We start from the raw sequence: 26,728 nt of genomic DNA on the forward strand, positions 1-26,728 counted from the left end.
GTCCAGTATTGACCAGATTAGAAGATTCCTAAGAAGAACTTTGTCAAGAATATTACAATGTTAGAATATCTAATTTTTTTTTGTCGGTCGTGGGGCTTGAACTCTGGGCCTGGGCGCTGTCCCTCAGCTCTTCAGCTCAAGGCGAGTGCTCTACCGCTTGAGCCACAGGACCACTTTCGGTTTTCTAGTGGTTTATTGGAGATAAGAGTCTCACAAACTTTCCTGCCCAGGCTGGCTTTGAACCGGGATCCTCAGATCTCAGCCTCCTGAGTAGCTAGGATTACAGGCGTGAGCCACCGGCGCCCGGCTAGAATATCTAATTTTTTTGAACGAAGTGGAAGAATATTTACATGATTGAGAGGACATTTTAGAGATAAATTGGTGATTAATTTATAGAAAAGGAGGATATGAGAAACAAAGCTTGGAAGACATCTGGTGTCCTAGAAATCTAGAGAAAACCAAAAGTTATACAGGACAGAAAAAGTAATCTAATGTCTTTATTGTACTTAATGATTCAACAGCTAATAGCACATATATAGTAAAAAGAATATTGCCAGTATAACCAAAATAGGAATATAACAATTGAGAAAAAAATATCTGGAAATGTGTGAGAGTAGATAAGAATGGGACTGAAATAAACAGATAAACTTTCATATCCCAAAGATAAAAATCTATGGCTAAAACTCAAGAATAGCCAGGTGCTGGTGACTCATGCCTCATTCTAGCTACATAGGTGGCTGAGATCTGAGGACTGAGGTTCTAAGCCAGTGCAGGCAGAAAAGTTCATGAGAATGTTATTTCCAATTAATCAGCTAAAAGCAAGAGGTGGAGCTGTGGCTCAAATGGTAGCAAAAATCTCAGGGACACTGCCCAGGCACCAAGTTCAAGCCCACACCCCACAAAAAATAATAAAGAAAAAAAAGTAACAGCCCTATATGGTCAGATACTGGTAACTAGTATCTATATTCCTAGCTACACAGGAGGTTGAGATCTAAAGATCACAATCTGAAGCCAGTTCAGACAGATAAGTTCAAAAGATTCTTATGTCTTTTTTTTTTTTTTTTTTTTGTCGGTCGTGGGGCTTGAACTCTGGGCCTGGGCGCTGTCCCTCAGCTCTTCAGCTCAAGGCAAGCGCTCTACCACTTGAGCTACAGCGCCACTTCCGGTTTTCTGGTGGTTTATTGGAGATAGGAGTCTCACGGTTTCTCCTGCCCGGGCTGGCTTTGAACCGCGATCCTCAGATCTCAGCCTCCTGAGTAGCTAGGATTACAGGCGTGAGCCACCAGCGCCCGGCCGATTCTTATGTCTTTTTAAATAGCAAAAAGCCAGAAGTCAAAGAGTGGCTCAAGTGGTAGAGCATCAGCATTGAGTGAGAAAGCTAAGTCAGAGTGTTCACACCCCAGTTCTAGCCCAGGGGAGGGGGGAAAGGGGTGAAGAGGGAAAAAGAGACAAATAGAGAACAATATAAGGGTATTTATTATTCACACCCAGATATGTGATACTAAAATAATCCATTTTTTAAAGTCAGTACTGATTATTTCTGGGAGTAGAAAATAAATGTAAGGATATTGTCATTTTTTCATTGAAAGCTGCTATGAACTGAATTATGCATCCCCCAATTCATATGTTGAATCTCTAACTCCAAATATGACAACATACCTTCTTTAGGGAAGTAATTGTGAGTGCTGAATAAATGCATTTTCAGGCATGCAAAAATAAAAGTATTTGGGGCTGGGAAGGTGGCTCAGTGGTAGAGTGCTTGCCTTGCAATGCATGAGGCCCTGAGTTCAATTCCTCAGCACCACATAAGCAAAAATAAAAAGCCGGAAGTGGCGCTGTGGCTCAAGTGGTAGAGCACTAGCCTTGAGCTGAAGAGCTGAGGGACAGCGCCCAGGCCCAGAGTTCAGGCCCCACAACCGGACCCAAAAAAAAAAAAAAAAAAAAAAAAAAAAAAAAAAAAATAAAAGTATTTGCATCCTATACACCATGTCTCAGAAACCTAGGTGTACTCTATCACAATGAGGCTATAAATTGAGACACAGAAGGCCTAGAATTCAGGAAAATCAAGACCCAACATAAAAGACTAAGAAATTTCTATTATGATGATGAGAGAGACCATGGGATATTAGCTATACATTTGGCCTAGAGAACAATCTTTCATAATGGATCAGAAATATAGAAAGAATCAGGAACAGATAGATGACTACTGTGTTTGGCCATATTGAGAGGATGATATCCTGGTGATGTGACTCAAATTATCTTTCCTGGTCACTATACACACCTCTAAAGCTAGAATCATTACCTTTTCTGGTACCTATATATTAAGCCTTCCTCAGTCAGCCTATCACAAAAAGAATCCTCCATAAGATTATAAGTGCAAAATGAGGGAAAGAGACTGGTTCAGCAGTGATGAATGTCATGGAAGGTCTTCTCTACGTGATAGTGCCATTGCTGTGCTCTCTCTCCAGTACTGCTTGTGTTTGATCCTCTATGTAAAACTTCTCCCTGGTTTCTGGACCTCCTCAATCTTACCAAGGCTACTTGAAGTTGGACCATAGAGTGTTGTTCAGCTCTAGGGCCCACTCAAAGGGACAAGTTTGTGTGTCACCAAGTATATGAGTCGAAAACTAAGTTAAATACACTGCTTCTAGAGCCCAAAGAGGCCTATCAGGCATTAAGTATCTGTCTTTATTAGTCTGACCTTTATTTTAGAAGGGATCCATGACATTCCCCGCATCATTCAAGCCACTTAATGTGGCCATCCTCTAGATCTTTGTAGGGTTTGCCTCCCTTCCTCTGTATTGTTTGTGTCTTACCAAGGTATCCAATGTGTTATTCCTTGTAAAGCATGTTTACATGGTCCAGATTCTCCAGACTGTATTATAATAGAAGAAATAAGAGTTAATAGAGCTTTGAAGCAAAACTTTAAGTGCACACTGCTGCCCATTCTATATGAATGTGAAATTTTTCTGATGTTCCATTCTGATAAGAATAGGAGAACAAGCACATATTTCAAAAGAGCTGAATACTAAGTACATAAGGCAATACTAATCTGCTTTAACAAAGATACTATATCTGGCATGGCTATTGCAATAGTGTGCTATTAACCACCAGCACTACTTACATTTTCCAGGCTAAACTGGTGAACTAAATAAAAATATGAGACCATATCTTTACATTCTCTGTTTTCAAGGTAGCACTAATTTCTACCACCCTCTCCCCAGGATGTTATATGATTTCATTCACTGTCTTGACCAAGGAATAGGTAGTGTAGTTTCAGAAGAATTCATTTAGCTTTCTCATCTACAAATAGTTCTGATTGCACAGGCCAACTACAATGGTACTACAAGAATTGACTCGGCATATTTACACACTTAGAGACTAGAAAAATAACAACTGGATGGGGCTGTGGACCCAGTAGATTCACTGTGAGCCAAATCTGAAACAGGATAATACCTGGCTCCCATAACCTCATTTAGACCTGGGTAGCCATGATGACATTTTAGATCCCTGAGTATCATTATCAGTTTAGAACTAGTGTCAATCTGTCCTCAAAATTTTGGGTTAAGTCGGGCACCAGCAGCTCATGCCTGTAATCCCATGTACTCAGGAGGATGAGATCTGAGGATCATGGGTTGGAGCCAGCGCAGGCAAGAAAGTCTGTAAAACTCTTATCTTCAATAAACTACTGAGAACAAGCCAGAAGTGGCATTGTGGCTCAAGTAGTAGAGCACTATCATTGAGCACAAAGAGGCTCAGGGACAGCACCCAGGCCCTGAGTTCAAGCCCCATGACTTGACATACAGTTTCCTGAATCCATGGAAGGACTAGAGAATACACCACTATACATTGTGGAAGTACTTCCTCTTAAGTACCCAAACACTCCTTCAGTGTTCTTCCAGTCAAAAACTGATTTGAGACCAGACACTGGGCAAGGGATGACAACTTTCTGCAGACTCCTAACCAACCACTTTTGGTATCTTTTGAGTGCATGGGTTAATTGCAGATTGTTAACTGCCTATTTTTTCCAGGGCATTGTGCATATTAGGTTGTCTATGCATTATTTACAGCTTTTAACTATCCATACACCTGGTACACTATGTTCTATTAGTCATCTCTGTAGATATTTGAAAATTAGACCTCTCCACTTACCATGCTGACCCTGTGGTGTATTTGTATCCACATCACTTCTGAAATTAAGTACAGCCATCCTGTCTTTATTGTTTAGGCCCTCATCACCATTTCTAACATGAATCCTCCTTCTATAACATCCTCAATTACTATTTCAAGCACTAGCCTACAGAGGAACACCATCATTGAACTTCTTAGCGATCCTGGTGCTCCTCTTACCAGCACATTCCTCACAGCTTTGGTAAATAGTATGTCCTTGGGGATCTTTTATAGCATACAGTCTTCTAGAGGATTTACCATTTGTCACCACAGCCTCATTTTATGGGGTGGGGTATTTTTCCCCATACTTTGAGGAATCATTCTTATAGTGAGTTCACGTCATCTGAAGGAATCTTTGTCAGGATGTTAAATCTTGTACCCTGGGAAAGCACTCTCAAATGGATTCCATGTTCCTGTACCTCATTTTATATTCTAGCCCCTCAAAATCAAGCTACTTAAATTGCAGCTCCCTCAATACCTGTAGCACTTTGCCAATCTATTCTTTTGTTTCTTATTATAGCCAGTATGTTTCCAGCTATGTTATACTCGTATGTTATACTGTCTCCTAGATACAGACCCAATGGCCAGGATAGGAGGTAAAGACAGCTTCCAAGGGAAATCCATGTTATGTTCCAGGAGAAAGAGGAGTAAAACATTTTTCAGGAGAATCTAGGAATGGAAGGTTTTCAGGAATATAAATCAGAAGATTTGTCTTGGTTAAGATTTTAACTTTCTTTGAAGCAATAAATCTTGTCTGCTCCTTGGATTTCTCTTCTCTACATGAAAAAAAATGAAAGCCTCTTTATATTCTTTAAACAAATGCCTCAGGTTTTCAAATGTAGCTTTTACTAGTTGATTACCTTTTTTTATTACTCTTTATAGAGGTTAATCAAGCTTAGCAATAACTACTCAAATTTTCTGATCTTCCTTACCTTTGATATGTCCCATGTATTTCTCGTAAGTTCTATATATGACTTTAGACAATGCATTCAATCTGCCACAAGTATGCCACCCCACTAAACCACCAGCAAAGGCTCTTAATGAGTTCTCTGCCACCTCATTCCATGAGCCTACCTACTCCACCTACCACCAATGATTGGATGCTCATTGACAACTGGTCAGCAGGTGATCCATCTCCAAAATTTCATCAGAATGTTTGTTTCTTGAACAGCTTCTTGTACCGATTCTTGCAGGTTGGCTTTCCAAGGAGGAGACTCAGAAACAGAGATCAGCATGAAGGGCTTTTATTAGGGAATACCCTTTGAGAGAAACACCTGTGGAAGGGAAAAGAAGGAAGCAGGATTGGACAGAGGGAGAAGTTAAGTTGTCCCAATTTGGGACAAGGTTATGGCCATCCATAACTGGACATAACTGGAAGAGAGAGTATGACCTTGGAGGAGGTAGCTGTCTTCAACTGAAGCAATTCCTGAAGAGGTGACAGTTGAGAGCTATCACCAGAAGCACTTGTAGCAAATTAAATAAGTTCTCTATTCCTGATGAGAGATCAAGGAAGCAGTTGGCAGAAGCTACTATAGTATTCTTTTGCAATAAAAATTTGTGTGCAAAGCCAAGTACTGCCAAATAAATTTATACAAATATATTACATGCTTTTACAGCCTATTTTTCTACTTAAGTTTATATTCTCAATTTTTGCATAATAAATACAGATGTCCATCGACATGTTAAGTGGCTGCAGAATATTTCGATGTACAAATATACCTTAATTTATTTAAGCAACTGCCTATTCTCAGTCATAGGTCATTTGTACATTGTCATCCTTCTATACAATTTGAAGATTTGCAGCTTTTTACAAGTCCATTGTTTAATTAGTTCACAAGAACAGATTTCTACAAGTAGAATTATTGGGTCAAAAGGCATGAGCATCTTGAAGACTTGTGAAACATGTTTCAATGGGCCTTGTTTGTACTTTGTGTGCTCAGTTTGAGTTCTCCTCCCCTAATCCCTTACCAAACCTATGAGGTAGGCAAGGAGTGGACTTTTTCCTTTATGGATCCTAACAGCACTATCAATGGTTTCATAAAAGCCCCACCCTCCAATTAACCTTACAAAAATGTGATACAAATACTAAAATTGATTCTTCTTTCATCAATGTTTCCTTCTTATTTCAAAACAACTCTCTCATTCTTTTACAAAGATACCAGAGTTGGCCAGAAAAATATGTTCAAGGTTCTCAGGATCCTAAAATAAAATTGGCCATCTCTGTATGTCCTAAAGCACCAATTCATTCAAGAATCTCTTGATCCCATCCAACCATTACCATCCCTGTGACCACTAGTGAAATTTCATGCCTTAATCATCTTTTTCTTGAATATGGTAGTAACTTCCTAGCTGCTTTTCCAATCTTCAGTCACCTTTATTGTCCTTGCCCTAGCTTAGACCTATCCTGCACATAAACGAATTATATTGTTTTCCTTTCACCCTGTCATTCCTCTAATTATAAAATTCCTTGTTGTCTTCCTAGGGTAGATGGCACCATAATCAGATAACCTATTATAGCAATAAGGAGTGGTCCATGGATAGAATTCATACCAACTTGCCAATTCTATATCCTTACTTGTCTCCTGAAACTTTCCATTGCAGCCAGCCAGCCTCTTCTACAGAGCATGCTTCCCATTTCTATGTCTTTCTTATACTGCACCTCCTCCCTCCTTAGGTGTCCTTTTGATCTTTTGTATATTATTCTCAAACCTTGCTTACTTAAATTCCCCTTCCTCTGTAAAACTTCTCCTGTGCACTGTTGTATACAGCAGCTTCTGCTACCTCTCAGCACTGATGGAAAGCATCTACTTGACCCATGAGTGACCGCAGGCTCCTGATTTTGTTACTTTCTGTTCCCACATGTCTTATCTTTCCAAACAGATCATAAATCCAAAAGACAAAGACAATGTCTTTTTTTTCTGCTTAAAACACACAACTTTATTGATGACATAAAAATAAAGTCTCAAATGTATAAACATAAGTCCACACAAAGGACTAAAATTACCTTACTTATGAAGAATCAGTTCAGTTTCTGCTCATGAAGCATACTAAAAATATCTCAAGCCAGACAAGATAAAATTTTACACATATATTTCCAGTACAAGTTTGAATTCATTTGTTGTTCATAAAAATGGTCCAGCTATAGACCCTCATAGTCACATCAGTTTTACAATGAAATTTACAATATGTATTGCTTCCAGACTACAAAACCAAAATGTTACTCAAATTTGGGAATATACAGCCAATCAGAGTTTATTTATTAATATCTCAACTCTTTCTTTCACCTCTGGATCACTGCATTCTGCTGCTAAGGCTCGAAGTTTCTTGGCACAGGCTTTAGGTCGTTGGAATAGGAAATAAAGAGAATTTTTACTGAACTTGTCCTGGGTAAATACTTTTGCTCTTCTTTTAAAATGGTGATTTATATTTTCAAATAGTGAAAGAGCATTAAGAATGTTCTCTTTTGTCTCCTTCTTACTGAAAATGTTAATAAGGGCTGTTGGTGCATTGGCAATGAGCAAATCTTTTGTCATCGATGGATTTTTAGAGAAATTCACAAGCATTCCCAAAACATGGTCTTTAGTTTCTCCACTTCCAACAGTTAACAAACGAAGAAATTCTGAAATATAATTTGTAACCATATGCTGATATTCACTAGTAATAGTCAGATGCCTTATTAATCTCAGTCCAGCCACCTGCACATTGGAATTCAATGGATAGGTGACAGTATCTTCACATACTTGGCTTAAGTATGTTTTAACCTTTCTGTGGTTTTCAGCAGCCACTGAGATGTTATTCAGTGCATTTAAAGCCTTCTGTCTAACACTGGGATAAGGATTACTCAACAAACTCTCAATAACTGAGATTCCACCTACATTGCGAACAATGTCGTGAGAATAAGGATAATCAACATTGTTATACAGAGCATTGTTGGCTATCTCATGAACAGAAGGATCTTCAGTCATCTCGATCATGCAAATCAGTTTTTCAAGATCTTGTGGATCTATATTGGTTTCACGTTTACAGCGGCAGGACCAGGCCCGCGTTTTATCCCCATGCTTCATCTGTTTTTTGCACTCATGTTTACCTAGAAAGGTGGCCTCAGTTTGTTGTAGAAACTTTGCTTGTGAACAGACCATGGCTCCATCCCATAATCCCATTCCTGCCCCAGGAACCATGGATGGATATGTGCCTCTTGATTCAGTTGACTTGGTTTTATCCTTAGCTGTAGATTTGTTTTCACTTCTGTTTTCATTACCAGTGCAGAACCAAGAAGTTATATCTACTCCATAACCAGCCTCAAACTGTTCTTTAATGCTGTCCTTATCTCCAGTCCAAGATTCAGAATTGACATCTTTTTCACTCTTGGAGCTGAGCTCATTGCTGTTTTCACCGTCAGCCCAAAACAAAGATCTTAAACTGATCTCTTCAATATCAGGGCTGGATGTTCCACTTAGCTCATCCTCATCTACATTCCTAGCCATCCTCATCCAAAATCCTAATCCAGACTGTTTCTCAGCCCCAAGCCTAGACTCTTTAGTGGTCAAATCTTCATCCCAGAGACAAGATCCCATCCTAGCTTCAGCACCAGCTTGTTCCTCAGCCCCAAGACAGGACTCTTTGGTGGTCAAATCTACATCCCAGAGACAAGACCCTGTCCTGGTCTCAGCTCTAGTCTCTTTCTCGGCTCCAAACCTAGGCCCTTTGGTGGTCAGATCTGCATCCCAGAGACAAGACCCCATACTAGCCTCAGCTCCAGCCTCCTTCTCAGATCCCAACGTAGACCCTTTGGTGCTCAAATCCATATCCCAGAGACAAGACCCCATCCTGGCCTCAGCACCAGCCTCTTCCTCAGCAACAGGCCTAGACCCTTTGGTGGTCAGATCTACATCCCAGAGACAAGATCCCACCCTGGCCTCAGTATCAGCCACTTCCTCAGTCCCACACTTAGAACCTTTATTAGTCATGTCTACATCCCAAAGACAAGATCCTGTCTTGGCCTCAGCACCAGCCTCTTCCTCAGTATCAACACTAGAATTTTTAGTGGTCAAATCCACATCCCAAAGACGAGATCCCATTTTGGCCTCAGCATCAAACTCTTCCTCAGACCCAAGACCAGAACCTTTATTGGCCATATCTACATCCCAGAGACAAGATCCCACCTTGGTCTCAGCACCAGCCTCTTCTTCAGTCTCAAGCCTAGACCCTTTGGTGGTCAGATCTACATCCCAGAGACAAGATCCCATCCTGGCCTCGGCACCAGCCACTTCCTCACTCACAAGTCCAGACCCTTTATTGGTCATATCTACATCCCAGAGACGAGATCCCGTCCTATTTTCAGCACCAGCCTCTTCCGCAGTCTCAGGCCTAGACTCTTTAGTGGTCAAATCCACATCCCAGAGACAAGATCCTTTCCTTGCCTTAGCACCAGCCTGTTCCTCAGCCCCAAGTCCAGAACTTTTGGAGGTTAAATCCACATCCCAGAGACAAGATCCTGGCCTGGCCTCAGCACCAGCTTCTTGCTCAGGCTCAAGCCTAGACCCCTTAGAGGTCAAATCCACATCCCAAAGACAAGATCCCTTCCTAGCCTCGGCTCTAGTCTCTTCCTTAGTTTCACGCCTAGAGTCTTTGGTGGTCAAATCCACATCCCAGAGACAAGATCCCATCCTAGCAGCACCAGTTCCTCCTTCAGCTCCAAACTTACATCCTGTAGTGGTCACAAGTCTATCTAAGGACCAAGATCCCATCTTGGCCTCAGTGCCAGCCTTTTCCTCAGTGTCAAGCCTGGGTTTTTTAATGGCCAAATCCACATCCCATAGACAAGATCCCATGCTGGACGTAGTACAAGCCGGTTCCTCAATCTCAAGCCTAGGTTTTTTAATGGCCAAGTGCATATCACAGAAACAACATTCCATCCTGGCCTCAGTACCAGATTGTTCTTCAATCTCAAGCCTAGACCTCTTAGCACTCAAATCCACATCCCAGAGACAAGATTCCTTCCCGGTGTCAATACCAGCCTCTTCCTTAGCTCCAGGCCTAAACCCTTTAGGGGTCTTTTCTCCAACCAAGGGCCAAGATCCCATCCTAGCCTCAGCACCAGCCTCTTGTACATTCCAGAACCAAGATCCCAACCGGGCCTTAGTGCCAGCCTCTTCCTTGGTTTCAAATCTAGACCTAATAGTACTCAGATCTGAATTCCAGGACCAAGACCCCATCCTGGTCACAGTCTCAGCCTCAACCCCAGCCTTAGCTGCAGCCTCAGGTCCAGCCTCTACTGCAGCCTCAGCTACAATCTCAGTCTCAGCAACAGCTGTAACTTCAGCCCCAGCCTCTGCCACTTCAGCCTCTGTCACAGCTTCAACCTTAGCCTGAGCCACAGCCTCAGCTCCAGCCTTAGATGCAGCCACAGTTCCAGCTTCAATCACAGTTTTAGTTCCAGCCTGAGCTGCTGCAGCCCCCAAACAAGCACCCATATAAGCTGCCCCTGAAGATCTTATCCAAGACCCAGTAGTGGCCTTGTTCTCATCACCCAACCCAGAACTAATGCTGGTCACTTGCTCAGTCCCTGATGTGGACTGAATAGTGGCTCCATTCTTACCAACAGGCATGGGAACAATAGTAGAGTTTTGCCCTGTCCAGCACCAAGCCCCTACAAAGGCTTCACTTCCAGGCCCAAACCAGAATCCTTCATTAGCCTCTACCTCAGCACTGACTAAGAATCTTCCACTGGCCTGGTCCTCATGGCTCAGTCTAGAAGCTCCACAAGCTTCATTGACAGACCTAGGCCCAACCCAGGATTCTTCAATATTCTGGTTCCCAGCACCAGTCCAGGAACCGCCTCTGCAGGCCTGACCATCAAATCCAGGTTTGGAACAGCCACCAGTCTGATCTCCATGCCCAACCCAGGGCCCTCCACTGACCTGACTCCCAACGGTAGTCCAGGACCCACCACTTGACTGGTCTGTGGGGCACGGTCTACTCAATCCAATGACATGGCCACCAGTTGCACCCCAGGAAACTCCTGCACTGGACTGATCCTCCCTTGGCCTGGACACTCCACTAGCCTGGTCCCCAGCACCAGACCAGAACCCACCTCCAATGGCCTGACCATCAAATCCAGGTTTGGAAGAGCTACCAGCCTGATCTCCGGGCCCAATCCAGGCCCCTCCACTGATCTGATTTCCAGTGGCAACCCAGGACCCACTAGACTGGTTTATGGGCCCTGGAGTGGACCCTCCAACACCGTGACCACCAGACCCACTCCAAGACCCTCCTCCACTGGTCTGATTCCCTGTATAAGCACAGAACCATCCACTGCCCTGGTTTTCAGTGCCATGCCAAGAATTTCCACTGGACTGGTCCCTGGTTCCCAGCCCAGATTCTCTACCAGACTGGTTCCCAGCATCAGTCCAGCATCTTCCTCCACTGGACTGGTTCTCAAATACTGGCTTTGTTCCACCACTAGCCAGGTCACCAGACCCAGCCTGGGACTCTCCATTGACCTGGCCCACAGACAAGAACCCTCCACTGATTTGACCACCAGAATCTGCCCAGGGTCTTCCATTAGACTGATTCTCAGTTCCAGACTTGGGCACTCCATCAGCTTGGCCAATAGCTCCAGTCCAAGTCCCTCCATTGCTGTCCAGATTCTCAAAACTAGACTTTGATCCACCATCAGACTGATCACTAGTCCCAGTCCATGATCCTCCTCCAGCTAGGTTTCTAGTTCCAGCCCAGGACCCACCACTGGCCTGGTCTGCAGACCCTGACATAGGTCCTCCACTAGCCTGGTCCCCAGTGCCAGCCCAGGATCCACTACTAGACTGGTTTACACTTCCAAGTAAGGACCCTCCACTGGCTTGGTCTACAGTTCCAGTCCAAGACCTTCCACTTGACTGGTCCTCAGGTCCCAACCTAGACCCTCCACTGGCCTGGCCACTAGTGCCATCCCAGGATACTTTTTGGCCAGCTTGATCCTCATATCTGGGTTTGGTCTCACCACAAGACTGATCACTAACCCCCACCCAGGCCGCGCCAGTAGTCTGGTCCACAGCTCCAGTCCAGTACCCAATACTAACTATATTTCCAGCTCCAGTCCAGGACACTGCAGCAGCCTGGTTCTCTGCCACAGTCCAAGTCCCAGTAGCCTGGTCCAGAACCCAAGACACTCCAGTGGCTTGAACTCCAGGCCAAGACCCATCACTAACTTGACTCACAGCCCAGGGCCCTGTAATCGCCTGATTCCCAGAAACAACCCAAGTCCCCCCACTGGCCTGATTCACAGCCCCAGGCCAGGAAACTCCACTGGTTCTGTCCCCAGCCCATGCCCCCTCAGTAGCTTGAGCACCAGCCCAGAGCCCTCCACTAGCCTGGTCTCCAGCTCCCACCCAGGACCCAAGAGGAACCTCATTTTCAGTTCTGGCTCCAGTCCAAGACTTAATACTGGTCTCATCACAAGCCACAGCCCAGGAACTAACAACACCAGTTTTATCACCAGTCCCACTCCAGGACCCAATACTGGCTTCATTCTCTTCATCAGCCCAAGATACACTGTTCTCCCAGTCTCCATCAATGGTCTGAAACCTAAATTTAATCCACCGTTCAGCAGCAATCCAATCTTCAACACCAATCCCATTCCAGTAGTAGTCATGAATGTTAGGTTGAGTCCTCCCACACATCTGTGCACCTGTCCCACTCTCACTTTCAGAAGTGGGCACGACCTCAGCCTCAGGCCTTGCATAAGCCACATTTTCTGCTGTGGCAGCTGCTACAGAATTGGATGGAGCTTTGTCCCTTGCCCCAAGTAAGGCCTCATCCTGGGAACTGGCCACAGCTTGAGACTGAGCAGAGCCTCTTGTGCCTGACCTGGATCCTGCTTTAGGCACAGCATTGGGATTGGCCCTGACTTTATTTCTGGCACCAAGCAAGATCCCAGCCTGGGTACTGGCCCCAGCCTGAGGCTGAGTAGAGCCCACCATACCTGCCCCAGCCTCTGACTTAGGCACAGCATTGGTATTGCCCCTGACCTTATTTCTGGCACCAAGCAAGTTCTCACCATGGGAAGTGGTCATAGCCTGAGGTTTGTTAGAGTCCATTGTCTCTGTTCCAGGCTCTACTTTAGACATAGCATTGGAATTTCCTCTGATCTTACTCTTGGCACCAGATAATGTCTCACTCTGGGACTTGGTCACAGCTTTAGGATGAGCAGTGACCATTCCTGCCCCAGACTCTGACTTAGACAAAGCATTGGAATTGCCCTTGACCTTAGACTTTGCACCAGTCAAAGCTGTGCTCTGGGAAATGGCCATAGCCTGGGAATAGGTAGAGCCTGTTGTACCCACCCCAGGCTCTGACTTAACCATAGCATTACCCTTAGCCTTATTTTTGGCACCAGACAAGGCCTCACCCTGGGAATTGGGTAGAATCTGGGGCTGGACAGAGCCCCCTGATTCTGGCCCAGCCCCTGACTTGGGCACAGCATTGCGATTGCCCCTAACTTTACTCTTGGCTCCAGTCAAGATGTCACTCTTAGAAGTGACCACAATCTGGTGATAGGCAGAGCTTGTTGTAGCTGCCTCTGCCTCTGTCTTAGGCAAAGCATTAAGATTGCTCTTAACCTTATTCCTGGTACCAGACAAGGCCTCATTCGGAGAGCTGCCCATAGCTTGGGGATGACCATAGGCCCTCTGGTCTGCCTTAGCCCCGATTCTAGAAATAGCATTAGAATCAACTCTACCATCAACCCTGGAATCAGACAAGGCCTCGGCTTGGGTCTTGGCCCCAGGCTGAGGCTGGACACAGGTTTTTATGTCTGTTCCAGCCACTGTCTTACACTTGGCTTTGGCTTTGCCTTTAGCCTTAGCTTTAGTGTTAGGTAAGGCTTCACTAGGGCTCTGGCCCAAAGCCTGAGTGCTTTCTTTAGACAAGACACTGACATTGTCCTTAGCCTTGATTGTGTTGTCAAGCAAGGCATCATCCAGAACATTGGTCACAGGCTGAGGCCAAGTACAAGACAATATGTCTATCCCAGCCCCTGCCTTAGCCATGACATTGGAATTGCTTCTGGTGTTATCCCTGGTATCAGGCAAGGCCTCAGCATGTGAATTGATTCTCAGATTTGTCCTGGCCTCTGCTGTAGCCATGACATTAGAATTGCCTCTACCTTTAACCCAGGCATTAGGCATTGCTGCAACCTGAGCACCAATTACACCTTGAGACTGGGCAGCAGCTTTTATGTCAGGTCCAGTCATTGCCTTAGCAATGCCATTGGTATTTCCTTTGTCATTAGGCCTGGTACCAGATGTTTCCAAAGTCTGTTTCTTTGCCACAGTCTGAGGTTGTATTATACAGGTTCTTGTGCTTGTTCCTGCCTCTGCCTTACACATGGCATGAACATTACTCCCCGTATCAACCTCAGCAACAGACATGCCATCATTTTGGATCTTAGGTACAGCCTGAGACTGTACACTGTACTTCACATCCAATCCAGCCACTGCCCTGGTCATGTTATTGGGATTTTCCTTAGCATCAAATGTGACACCAGGCCTAGCATTAGGCTGAGTCTTAACCACACTCACAGTCTCTTCCAGGGATCTTGACTTGGTTTCAGCCACAATTGCAGTCTTGTTCATGGTCTCGATTTTGACCACTTCCCTGGTCACTGTCAAGACCTCACTCTGTGTTACCATCACTCGATTAATCTCTGTCTCTTTTTCAGCCAATGTACGAGCTTCAGCTTTCGTCTGGGTCATTGCTTCTTTCTTGGCCTCTGCTTTAGCAACCAGTGCCCAAGCTTTTGCCTTGGTCTGGGTCACTGCCTCTTTCTTGCCTACTCCCTTAGCCTCAGTATCAGTTTGCGTCACTGCCTCTTTCATGGCCACTTCCTGGGCTTTGACCTCAGTCAAAGACACTGCCTCAGTCTCCACCAATGTTCCAGACACTGAGTTGGCCTCAGATTGAATCTCTCTCTCTGCCTCAGTCATTGACTTGGCCTGAGAGCTGGCTTTAGGTCTGGCTATAACAGTGACCTTATTCTCTACTTCAGCTCTGGGCCCACTTCCTGCTCCAGTTTCGGCCTTGGGTCTAATCTCAATCTCTGACCCAGCCATGGCTTCATCCTTGGCCAAGGTCTGGCTCTGTACCCCAACCACAGTCTCCATCTTGACTTGGGACCCATTTCTGGCAGGTCTCCTCACACTCTGAGCTCTTCCCTTTGTTAATCTGTAAATGTAGTAGCAGGTGCCAGCCCAAATCACCAGTCCTGCAGTTGCCCAGCCCACTTCCTGTACACGGCCCATGTAATTACCCCTGCAGAAGGCACGAACAAAGTACAAGGGGGCTCACTTGGGCTGGGGAAAGAGGGTGATAGATCTGGGTGTAGGCCTGTGAGGGTGCTGGTCTTCAGCCACTCAAAGGCCACTACAGCTGCCACTGGAGGTAGACCTAGAAGTGGAGGAAGGAAATGAACTAAAATTTCTCATCTAATTCTACCAAACCATACAGATAGATACACAGAGGAACAAGAAAGGGTGAAAGTTATGTGGTTGGGAGAAGAGGATGATTCGCAAACTTCCCATTCCTTCATTCACCTTTTCCATTTCCCCAATGCCCAGCAATTTTCCATCAGGGTACTTCCATACTCCAAATGAACAGCAGGAAAGATGGTAGGAAGGCTAATGATGAATAGAAGAGGCAGAGAAGCCCTCAGACCTACATTTTGCCAGACCTACTCTGGTCACCATTCCCACAGGTTCCCACTGTCATACCAACCTGTAACAATCCAAGAAAGTTCTTTCTTCTTTCCTTCTCTTGCGTGGTGATACACCTTAAAGTAGATATATAGATTCATAAGATCTTTGGACCTAGGGACAGGTAGACAAAGGAAGCAAGAGATAGGAGTGGAGAGTTTATTCTTAATGGAACTATTATGAGCAAACTACCTGTTTACTCCAGTCCACCCAATCCTCCAGGTGTTGCCACCCTTTTTCGTTTACCAGAATTAAAGTGAGGATTTTGGGGTGTCAGGGATATTGAAAAAGGTAGCTGGGAAAGAGAAAGGCTGAGGGTCCTCCAGACTGGCCACTGGCCTTTACCAAATGCATAATGGACTCCACTAACCTACTCTTAGAAGCATACCCAGGCAGTCCCCACTCACCAGTCTTTAATGATCAGAGGCAATTTCCTCCTTATTTCTCTGTTTTCAGTGATATCAAGCTCTCAAGGAGGCATTCAGGCAATTCTGTGGAAAAGTAAAAAGCCAGGAGGCAAAGGAGATTAAGTCCTTAAAAAATAAGCACCGAAATTCCTGACCCCAATATCTGCCTTGTCAGGGTCCATTTCCAATTTATTAATATATCTCATCTTGCAATACTTCATCAGTCATACCCTAGTATACTCTCACCAAAATATCCCTACCATTTCCTGCCCTGAAATCAAGTCTCAGCCACCTGCTTAGCCTACCCTTTCTTGTCACTCCAGGCATAGCCCATTTTAACACCAACCTCTATAGTTTCAGGCTGGTCTTGCCCTCTTTCCCTTATTTCCAGTGGCAAACAGCCCTACTGCAAGCTTATGTGAAGACCTAGAAATAGACAGAGAAAAGGAGGAAGGGTGAATGTTGAGTGTGACATCCTAGTATCTAAACACATAAATCCTCATTCAGATATAAACCTTTCTGGGTTTATAGACCCATTTTTTTTAGCAGGCAGAGTTTAGAATTTCCCCAGCACTGAAATGGGTAGAGGAGAAAAGAGAGATAGGAAAAATTAAAAGGGGGAAAATAAGGTGAATTATTTCAAAACCACCTGTAGGGCTCTAGGATTCCCCAGCTCTCAAAGTCCACCATTTCCTTCACCAAGATGGCCAGGTAGCCATGGGTATCTAGGAAACTGGAGGGTGATGAAAAGATGGAAGCCCTCAGATTCCAAGACTCCAGAATGATAGCTTACTGCCATCTGCTTCCCCTGAAACACATCTGTAGGCATCTCCAGAAAAAAAGATGTCAGGTGTGGAGGGCTTTTACTTCTTCTAATTCATTATCTCCCTCTCTGCCCCCCACAAGGCTGAAAAATAATAGTAATTTTCTTTGATACAATTTGCCTTTTGTCAGTGGTACCTCAAATAGGAATGAATAAATTGATATAAGTTTATTTTTTAAATTGGGCTTTAGTGCATGATTTAAATTACAAAGCTTGGTAAGAAAAAGCAGTAGAGGAAGTTCCCCAGGTAGCCCCACCCTGCATCCCAATCATTCAGCAGCACCTAAGAGTGTCATAAAATTCGTGCAGAATTTGAGCGGTTCACACACTAACCTCCATAGATTCCATGCGGTTTTCTCTTCTTCCCTCGCCTCACCACAAACAGTGCCACATCAAACTATTGTCCAAAAAACAAGAGAGAGTAAAGGCACTGAGTGCTTAGGCCAGCTCCCAGGCCACAGATCCTAATTCTCATTTTTCCAGATTCAGAAATCTGCTTGTCAAACGTCCCTCCCCCGCCTTCAGAGACACCACCCCTACCAACCCCGCTGTCCAGTCACTAAGGCCCACCATTTTCTTTGCAAACGCCACCGTGGCACGTCCCTTCTCTGAAATGAGCAGGACGCCAGAGGACATGTGCGGTCAGCTAATACGCTTCGAGAGGATGAACACCTCAATCTGCTATTTCTGTCTGAGAGACACTCCAGCAGCTGCCTTGTCAAAGCCCATGGTTCCCCTGAACAGATTTAGCTGGGTAGGGGGCTTGGGAGAATCAGAGACGAAGGATCCTTGAGCCCAATCCAGCATACACACCCCCACAATCCCTCCTAGTACAGCCTCCCGATCGGCAAAGCTGCAGCGAGCCGGGCCTTGGCGCGCGGGCCCCGGGGCCTTACCTGCTCCGCTTTCCCGGGCCCGATGCCAGCCCGCCGTGCGCTGGGCGGCGGGGAGCTGCTAGCCAGACGCGAGTGACGACTGCACCCAAGGCTGCGTCGCTCTGCAGCTCCGGGTCACGTGAGGGCCGCGCGTCATCGTTCGCCCTCCTCCTCACAACCCCCCACCGGTAGGCAAGCAGTCAACAAGACCCCCTTCCACAAGCCAACATCCCCCTCCTCCCGTCTGTGCGCCATGCCCCAACCCGCCCCGCCCTGTCACTCATCTCGATCCTCTCCAATCTGAGAGCCCACAAGTGGCATCACCATCTTGTGGTTGGAGTTTACCGGTGTCTGGTTACCAGGGAAGGTCCGTATCTCCCTCCCCTTCCCCTCCCCCCCCCTCCCCCGGCCCAACACCCACACTCAAGCCTGGGCTGTAGTCTTTTTGCATCCTTGAGGAATCTTTTCTTTTCCTCTCAAGCTACAAAAGCAATGCTTCCCACCCGCCCTCTCTCCAACCTGCCTGCCTTAGAACAGACAAAACCAAATGGCTGGGGAAGGAGGAAAGCAAATAGAAACTTCACTTTATTTTTTATATGCCTCTTTTTTTCTAACATTGGTTTATTAGAAATGGGGAAATGCAGTAAAGTCATTTCCTTTCGAAATAAATTCAAATTGTAAAATTAACAAAAAGACTCATTTGTTCACACTGTTGTATGCCACTTAAGAAATATGTTTGCTAGTTGATCCAAAACATTTCAGAGCATTCACAGTGGACAAGTAATTATTGGAGTTGTATTTATTTGTTCTGGTCCTGGGCTTCAACTCAGATCCTAGGCACTATCCCTGAGCTTTTGTGCTCAAGGCACTCTACTATTTGTGCCACACTCCACTTCTGGACTTTGAATGGTTAATTGGAGATAAAAGTCTCACGGACTTTCCTCCTAGTCTGGCTTTAATCTTACCTCTCAGCCTCCTGAGTAGCTAGCATTACAGGTATGAGCTACCTGTGCCCAGCAATAGTTGCATTTAAATGCATCCTAAACAAAGCCAATATGTCTTTCAATGTGATCTGTAAATTAATCTTTGGAAAGACATTTAGATTTCTAAACTTGGTAATTTTACAAAATTTATAACTCTACATTTCTAGCAGAATTTACTGTCTCCTGTCAGATGTCACAGAACTTCAGAGATGACCTAGGATGATGGCATTAAGCCACCCAAACTCTTGAGAAACCCAATGACTTAAAATCTAATGACTTCAAAGATGAACACATTTTCCATGCATGGGCTTCTTTATTTAGATTTTACTTTGGCATGTAATCAAACCAGTCTCAACACACCCATAAAAGGACCAACTGCTGTCCCATGGATGAAAAAAAAGACATAACATTTGGACATTTCATTCCATCATGCCACTGATGGTATCTGCCATTCATCTGTCACCATAGCAGTAGAGAGTGTTCAGCATTTTCCAGGGGCAATGAGGATAAGGGTCTGTACATGACTGAAATGCTGTAAAACCCCCATCATCTCTCTCTGTTTCTCTGTCGTCGTCCCCCCCCCCCACCACGGAAGTTGAAAATACAGTATCCCAAATAGTCACCAAGAAAAGAGGTCTTTCCCCTCCCCACCTTCCACCCACATAAACCTGTCAGTATGATCACAAAATCAGGAATGAAATACCAGAAGTTAGCCCCCAGACACCCACCTGTGCCCCTCTGGCGCGTCATACTCTAAATATACATCCTCCAGGAAGCCTCTTTCTTAGAGTGTAGAAATATGACACCCCAGCTGGAGGCCCCCTTGTGAGGGGCCCCAATGTGGAGGAGGCCCTTTCCGGAGGTGAGCCAGAGAGCCCACAATGCCTTCCAACCTTTCTAAAAGACTTTTCAGACCTCCAATTTACTTTCTCTGCAAAACAAAAAGATTTCATTGTTAATTCCTTAGCAATGTTAAACAATGTTAAAAAAGAGAAATCATAAACCTTACTATTTTGTAGTTTAAAAATTCTTTAAAAATCATTAATAAAATAACAGTAGAAAAATGTGCCAAACATGAAAAGAATTGTTCACAGAAAAAAAAAAACACAAATGACCCAAATTACAGACTAAAATGTGAAAAGATGCTCAACTTTAAAGAAATGCAAATAGAACACCTGTTCCTTATTGAGTCAGCTACAAGTTTGTTGAAACTTAAGGACATTTATTGAAATGTGGGAAAACGGACATTTCCACACTTTTCTAGAAGCAGATATTCTGATTTTTTTCTTATATAGAACAATTTAGAAAAAATAATCTTTTAAATGATAAGTATAATATCTCATATTTTTTCCCCTGTCCTGGGGCTTGCACTCAGGGCCTGAGCACTGTCCCTGAGCTTCTTTTTTTCTCAAGGCTAGGAATCTACCATTAGAGCCACAGTGCCACTTCCAGCCTTTTCTGTTTATGTAGTACTGAGGAATCAAACCCAGGGCTTTATGCATGCTAGGCAAGCACTTTACCACTAAACCACATTCCTGGCCCTATTTCATAAATCTTTAATCCAGGAATTCTATTCCTTGATTTTCAGCTAAACTGCATAAATTAAAGATTTTCACAAAGATACTAGAATATACTACAATATACTAGGATAGTTCTTGCTGTTCTTTTCAAGGTTAAAAACAACCAAAGCAAGAAAAAATAGCCATCAATGAGAGAAAAACTAAATAAAATGTTAGATTTATATAATAAAACTAACAAAAAGGAAGAATTAAGTGTATGTATCCCGACAGAAAGCCAGTTGGGATATTTTGTTTTTTGCTGTTTATTTTCCATAATTACTTCCAAATTCCACAAGGATATATTCTACTACAAAACTCAAACCCAGCACTATTTTAACTTCACTATCCTCATTCTGAATAATTGTTAACTTAGTCTCTTTCTTGTATAGGACTTCTAGAATTCATTTCTACTAGCATTGTATCCCTTGACTGAACTTCATCCATTTCCTCTCCTTTCTGTTTTCCTCAGCCTCTGATGAGCACTGCTTGGTTCTCAACTTTGACCAGATCTACTTTTTAGATTCCGTGTATGAGTGAGATCATGTGGCAGTTGTTTTCCTTTGTCTGGTTTCTTTCACTTAATATTCTCTAGGTTGGTCTATGTTGTCACAAATGACAGAATTTCATCATTTAAGCATTGAATAATAAATAATCCCTGCATATATGTAGTTTATTTTTATCCATTATCCACTGGTAGGCATTCAAGTTTATTTGCTATCTTGGTTATTACGAATCAGTGTTTCAGTAAACATAAAAGGTTCTTTATCTATTCTTTTTTTTTTTCTTTTTTAAATTGCGGGTCCTGGGCTTGAACTCAGGGACTGGGCTCTGGTTCTGAGCCTCTATGTGCTCAATGCTAGAGCTCTACTGTTGTAAGGTAAATCATCCCAGAAGCCACATTTAAAAATATAGAATAGGGCTGGGAAGGTGGCTCAGTGGTAAAGCCTTGCATGCATGAGGCCCTGGGTTCGATTCCTCAGCACCACATAAGCAAAAAGAAAAAAGCTGGAAGTGGCGCTGTGGCTCAAGTGGTAGAGCGCTAGCCTTGAGCTGAAGAGCTGAGGGACAGCGCCCAGAGTTCAGGCCCCACGACCGGACCCCCCCAAAAAATAAAAAAATATATAGAATATTGGTGTCTTTATTATACAATTAACAGGCTGGAGGCCACCAGTTGTTACAAAGGCCTGTAGCACGCAAATACACATAACACAGCTAGGGAACATGCTAAAGAGGAAAGAAATAACAAGAACAATACCAACAAGCCAACTCAGATCCAATGAGAGTTGAATTGGGACTCCATGATGACTGGAGACAAGCCAGGAGACAGGACATAGGACACCATCACGGAGACACACATGCCATAGAGTCCGATGGCTAGGCTGGTCCTGGCCTAAATAGGTTGGCACAGGGGGCAGATCCTCAGGAAATTCCCACTGCCTGGGACTGACAGATTCAGTAACCTATTAGCCAAGTGCCTGCCCCTGCCTCCTGGGGTCCAGGCACACCTGAGAGGCAGGTGATGGGGGGGGTCCCTTCCCCCAGCATGAAGACAAGATGCCAGACCCTACCATCTACCATGTGGCCAGTATGGCACCAGTAAGACCTGGCCTCCTTACTTCACTACCACTTGAGCCACAGTGCCACTTCTGGCTTTTTCTGAGCAGTTTATTGGAGATAAGAGTTTCATGGACTTTACTGACTGGGCTAGCTTTGAACCACAATCCTCAAATATCAGCCTCCTGAGTAGCTAGCATTACAGACATGAGCAATTGGTGCCCAGCAACATTCCATTTCTTTTTTATATATACTCTGTAGTTGGATTGCTGAATCATATGGTAGTTCTATTTTTAGTTTTTTGAGGAACCTCCATAATGTTTTCCATAATAGATGTACCAATTTGCATTCCCACCAACAGTGTATCTAATTCTTCTTTTCCTTTTCTTTTCTTTTTTTTTTGGGGGGGGGTGTTAAAAGCCTTTCTAACTAGGATGAGGTGTATTTTCTGGTTTTGACTCCCATTTTCCTGGTAGTGAAATTCAGCTTTTTTCATATTCATGTTGGCCATTTGTGTGACTTCTCTGTAGAAATGTCTATTCAGGTCTTTTGCCCATTGGAGCCACAAAAGATCCTGAATAGCCAAAGCAATCTTGAACAAAAATAACAAAACTGGAGATATTATACTCAGTTTAAATATACTACACAACTGTAGTAACCAAAGTGACATTAAAGTATTTGGCACTTTAATGCTAAAGTATTTGGCATAAAAACAGATATGTAAACTAATGCAAAAGAATAGAGTACACAGAAATCAATCCATAATAGCCAACTGATTTTTCACAAAAGTGCCAGGGTTACATAAAAGGGAAAAGTTTCAGGAGAGGAACACAAAGCCATAATGCCTATGTGCATCTAATCATACCAAATAATGTCTATCAAAATGAACTCTAGGAAATGGGAATATGAGAGGTTTTTGTTGGTTTCTCTTTGCTTTGTTTATCAGTCTTTGGGAAGGTAAGGGAGGCACAGAAATGGAGGGATGGGTAAATAAATGCAGCAGGGTACTCACTAGACACTACGTTGAAAATGAACTGAACAACTTGTGGATGGGGATGGGAGGGAAAAATCTATTAGAGAGCAAGGGAAAGGGTGACATTGTCCAAAAAGAATTGTACTCTTTACCTGGCTTATAACAATTCAAAAATTTAGAAAAGAGCTCTTTTTCTCTTTCTTCTTCCCTTCTGTCTCCATGTGCCTCCATCTTGTGCGGCCTGCAGTTTGCTCTCCCCCTAATAAACTCTTTTCTGCCTGAAAAAAAAATTTAGAAAATAGGAAAGTTTCAGCCGGGTGCCGGTGGCTTACATCTGCAATCCTAGCTACTCAGGAGGCTGAGATCTGAGGATCGCAGTTCAAAGCCAGCCCGGGCAAGAAAGTTCGTGAAACTCTTATCTCCAATAAACCACTAGAAAACTGGAAGTGTCGCTGTAGCTCAAGTGGTAGAGTGCTTGCCTTGAGCTGAAGAGCTGAGGGACAGCGCCCAGGCCCAGAGTTCAAGCCCCACGACCGACAAAAAAAAGAAAAAGAAAATAGAAAAGTTTCTTAAACAAATGGTACTGAGAAATCTTGATGTTCTCATGAAGAAATTGGTTATCTCTCACATATATAAAATCAACTCAAACAGATTAAAAGCTTCTATGTAAAGCCTGAAATTAGGAAATTTTGAAAAGAAAACATGAAGAATGCTGTATAATATCAGTGTGGAAAAGGCAAAAACAAACAAGTTGGATTTAAAAATAAAAAGCATTTGCACAGCAAAGGAACCAATCAATACATTAAACAGATAGCCTTCAGAATGTGAGAAAATATTTGCAAATTATATATCTGACAAGGGGTTAATATCCAAATTATAAGAAACTGAATAACAATAAAAATGTTCCATTAAAGGTGCTGGGGAGGTGTCTCCGTGGTAGAGTGCTTGCCTTGCATGTATGAGGCCCTGGGTTCGATTCCTCAGCACCACATAAGCAGAAAAAAGCTGGAAGTGGGGCTGAGGCTCAAGTGGTAGAGCGCTAGCTTTCAGCTGAAGAGCTGAGGGACAGCGTCCAGGTCCAGAGTTAAGGCCCCACAACCACCAAAATAAAAGAAACTAAAATAAAAATGTTCCATTAAAAATTCTATTGGATGTTTCATTAGTATTTTATTGAATTTATACATTAATATTGGAATAATTAAAATCTTAGTAATAAATTATTTTTGTCTAGAGTCATAAAATATGTCTAAAATTTATTCATGGACTGGGATGTGTCTCAGTGATACAGTGATTACCTAAAAATTTATTCATATCCCTTTCTGTGTCCTTTAGGAGCACTCTAGTTTTATTTATATAAATTTGACACATTTCTTATCAGCTATATTCCCAGATACTTCAGTTTTTATTAATATTGTGTATTGTGACTTTTTGCACAATCATTCCTTTTTTAGAAAAATAACTATACTGCTTTTATTAAAAATATTATTGTGTATTATTAAAAAGCAGTGCAATGCAATAAATGCCAGGATAAAAGACAAAACATCTATCAGATCCTATCACTATGAAATAGCTAAACTTTCAGACAACATTCGAACTGTCTAGAACATGGTGTATTCTTTAAGTCTAAACCATCTTTCTTAAGAATGTAGATATGCAGGGCTGGGAAGGTGGCTCAGTGGTAGAGCGCTTGCCTTGCATGCATGAGGCCCTGGGTTCGATTCCCCAGCACCACATAAGCAAAAAGAAAAAAGCCGGAAGTGGCCCTGTGGCTCAAGTAGTAGAGTGCTAGCCTTGAGCTGAAGAGCTGAGGGACAGCACTCAGGCCCAGAGTTCAGGCCCCATGACCGGACCCCCTAAAAAAAAAAAAAAAAAAAAAAAAAAAAAAAAAAAAAAAAAGGGGCTGGGAAGGTGGCTCAGTGGTAGAGCGCTTGCCTTGCATGCTCGAGGCCCTGGGTTCGATTCCTCAGCACCACATAAGCAAAAAGAAAAAAGCCGGAAGTGGCGCTGTGGCTCAAGTGGTAGAGCGCTAGCCTTGAGCTGAAGAGCTGAGGGACAGCGCCCAGGCCCAGAGTTCAGGCCCCACGACCGGACCCAAAAAAAAAAAAAAAAAAAAAAAAAAAGAATGTAGATATGCAGTCAGCCCTCCATATCCATGGATTCCACATCTATGAATTCAACTAAACTTGGAGAGAATATATGTAGGAAAAAATTGTGTCAGTGTGAAGTGTCCCTCCTTTAAGATGATTAAGGTAATGGAGTTGCATAAATCACTGATCTGGTATATTTGGTAGGTTCATGGGCCTGGTTATTCTGATAAAGATTTGACATGCTTATGTGTTTTAATTTCATTTGGTAAGTTTATAGGTAGCAATGATTATTTTTGTAATTAAATTATTTATGACACCGAAAAGAAAAAAATGTGTGTAGAACATGCTTAGATTTTTTTCTTACTTCAATTTCTAAACAATGCAATATAACCACTGCTTACATGGGAATTATGGTATATTAAGTAATCTAGAGATGATTTAAAGTAAACCGGAATATGTATGCAGATTATATGTGAATATAATTTTATATAAAGGAGTTAGGCATCCAGTGCTTTAGGTATCTGCTGTTTATTGTTAGTGTAAGATAAAGGTATATTTTCTTAATGTTGATTTTTTATCAAGCTAGTCTAAACACCTTTATTATCTGATCTAAAAGTTTGTCAGTTTTTCTCTGATTTTTTTCCACAAACAAGTATCTATAAGTGATAATTTAATATTTTTCCTTTTCAGTATTTTACTTGCCATACTGTGTTCAAATACAGCCTTTTAAATGCTTTATATTGTTCATTTCTTCTTTTTGTCTCATTGCACAGAGCAAGAATTCCAGAATAATGTTGAATAGTATAACTGATTACAGACATCCTCACAGTTAATCTTACTCTTGATTATAATGAGAATGCTCTTAATGGCTCATGATTAAGTATATTTCTGTTCTGCATCTCCTACACAGCCTTCTGTCAAGTTAAGGAAATGTCTTCTCTTCCTAGCATGCTAAGAGTTGTTATCAGGAATTGAAATTCAAATTCAACAAATGATTGTATAGTATACATTGTGATGATCACACTTCTTTTTGGCAGTACTGGTGTTTGAACGCTAGGCAGATGCTCTACTACTTGGGCCATGCCACAAATCCAATATGATCATATTTTAATATAATTTTAATACTTTGGAGTATAGTAAAAGCGTTCAAGTATAGCAACACTTGAATTATTGTGGTAAACCTCATGTAGTTAATTTTTTAAAATAATGTCAATATATAAATATTTGATTTCATAATTTCCTAAGTGGTCATTGAAAAAACTCTGCTTCTAGTTTTGGGCTATTAGAATTATATTAATTTTGTATAATAACTAAGCTGGACAGTTTTCTATGTTCTAAAGATAGTTTACATAAAAGAAAAATTTTTGACTCTTTGCAAGATGGAAAAGCTCTCCTAACAAAATAGCCTGAGCGTGGTAACTGCATTTTTGTCTTTTTGTTTTAAAGCAATCCATATTTGACTATTTTTGATAGTCTTTGTTAGTTATTAATATATTTAGGTGTTTTACTTCTTGAGCCAGGTTTTTAACATTTTTGTTAGCATTAATTGG

The 26,728-nt window shown here is 42.9% G+C and overlaps 1 protein-coding gene across 4 annotated transcripts; it reads right to left on the bottom strand.

The window, feature by feature from the left end:
• Window positions 1-2,284: 2,284 nt before the first annotated feature.
• Armcx4 (armadillo repeat containing X-linked 4) lies at window positions 2,285-19,848 on the bottom strand. 4 transcript variants are annotated; one of them, XR_011376053.1, is made up of 8 exons: window positions 18,044-18,180; window positions 17,481-17,544; window positions 16,671-16,750; window positions 16,325-16,408; window positions 15,940-16,031; window positions 5,258-5,444; window positions 4,748-4,839; window positions 2,285-2,875 (listed from the first exon to the last, which is right to left on the bottom strand). XR_011376053.1 is itself a non-coding variant. In XM_070040050.1 (6 exons), exon 6 carries the CDS (start codon window positions 15,465-15,467, stop codon window positions 7,416-7,418), a length of 8,052 nt encoding a protein of 2,683 aa, XP_069896151.1. In that variant the 5' UTR covers window positions 15,468-15,612; window positions 15,940-16,031; window positions 16,325-16,408; window positions 16,671-16,750; window positions 17,481-17,544; window positions 19,734-19,848; the 3' UTR covers window positions 6,901-7,415. The 4 variants fall into 4 exon arrangements, 3 of the variants coding, with proteins under 3 accessions (XP_069896151.1, XP_069896153.1, XP_069896150.1); XM_070040050.1 differs by lacking the exons at window positions 2,285-2,875; window positions 4,748-4,839; window positions 5,258-5,444; window positions 18,044-18,180 and adding exons at window positions 6,901-15,612; window positions 19,734-19,848; XM_070040052.1 differs by lacking the exons at window positions 2,285-2,875; window positions 4,748-4,839; window positions 5,258-5,444 and adding an exon at window positions 6,901-15,612 and having other exon boundaries at window positions 15,940-15,994.
• Window positions 19,849-26,728: the final 6,880 nt, after the last annotated feature.

Source organism: Dipodomys merriami, unplaced genomic scaffold (genome assembly GCF_024711535.1).
Source record: "Dipodomys merriami isolate MVZ:Mamm:240054 unplaced genomic scaffold, mDipMer1.0.p SCAF_3, whole genome shotgun sequence".
NCBI lineage: Eukaryota > Metazoa > Chordata > Mammalia > Rodentia > Heteromyidae > Dipodomys > Dipodomys merriami.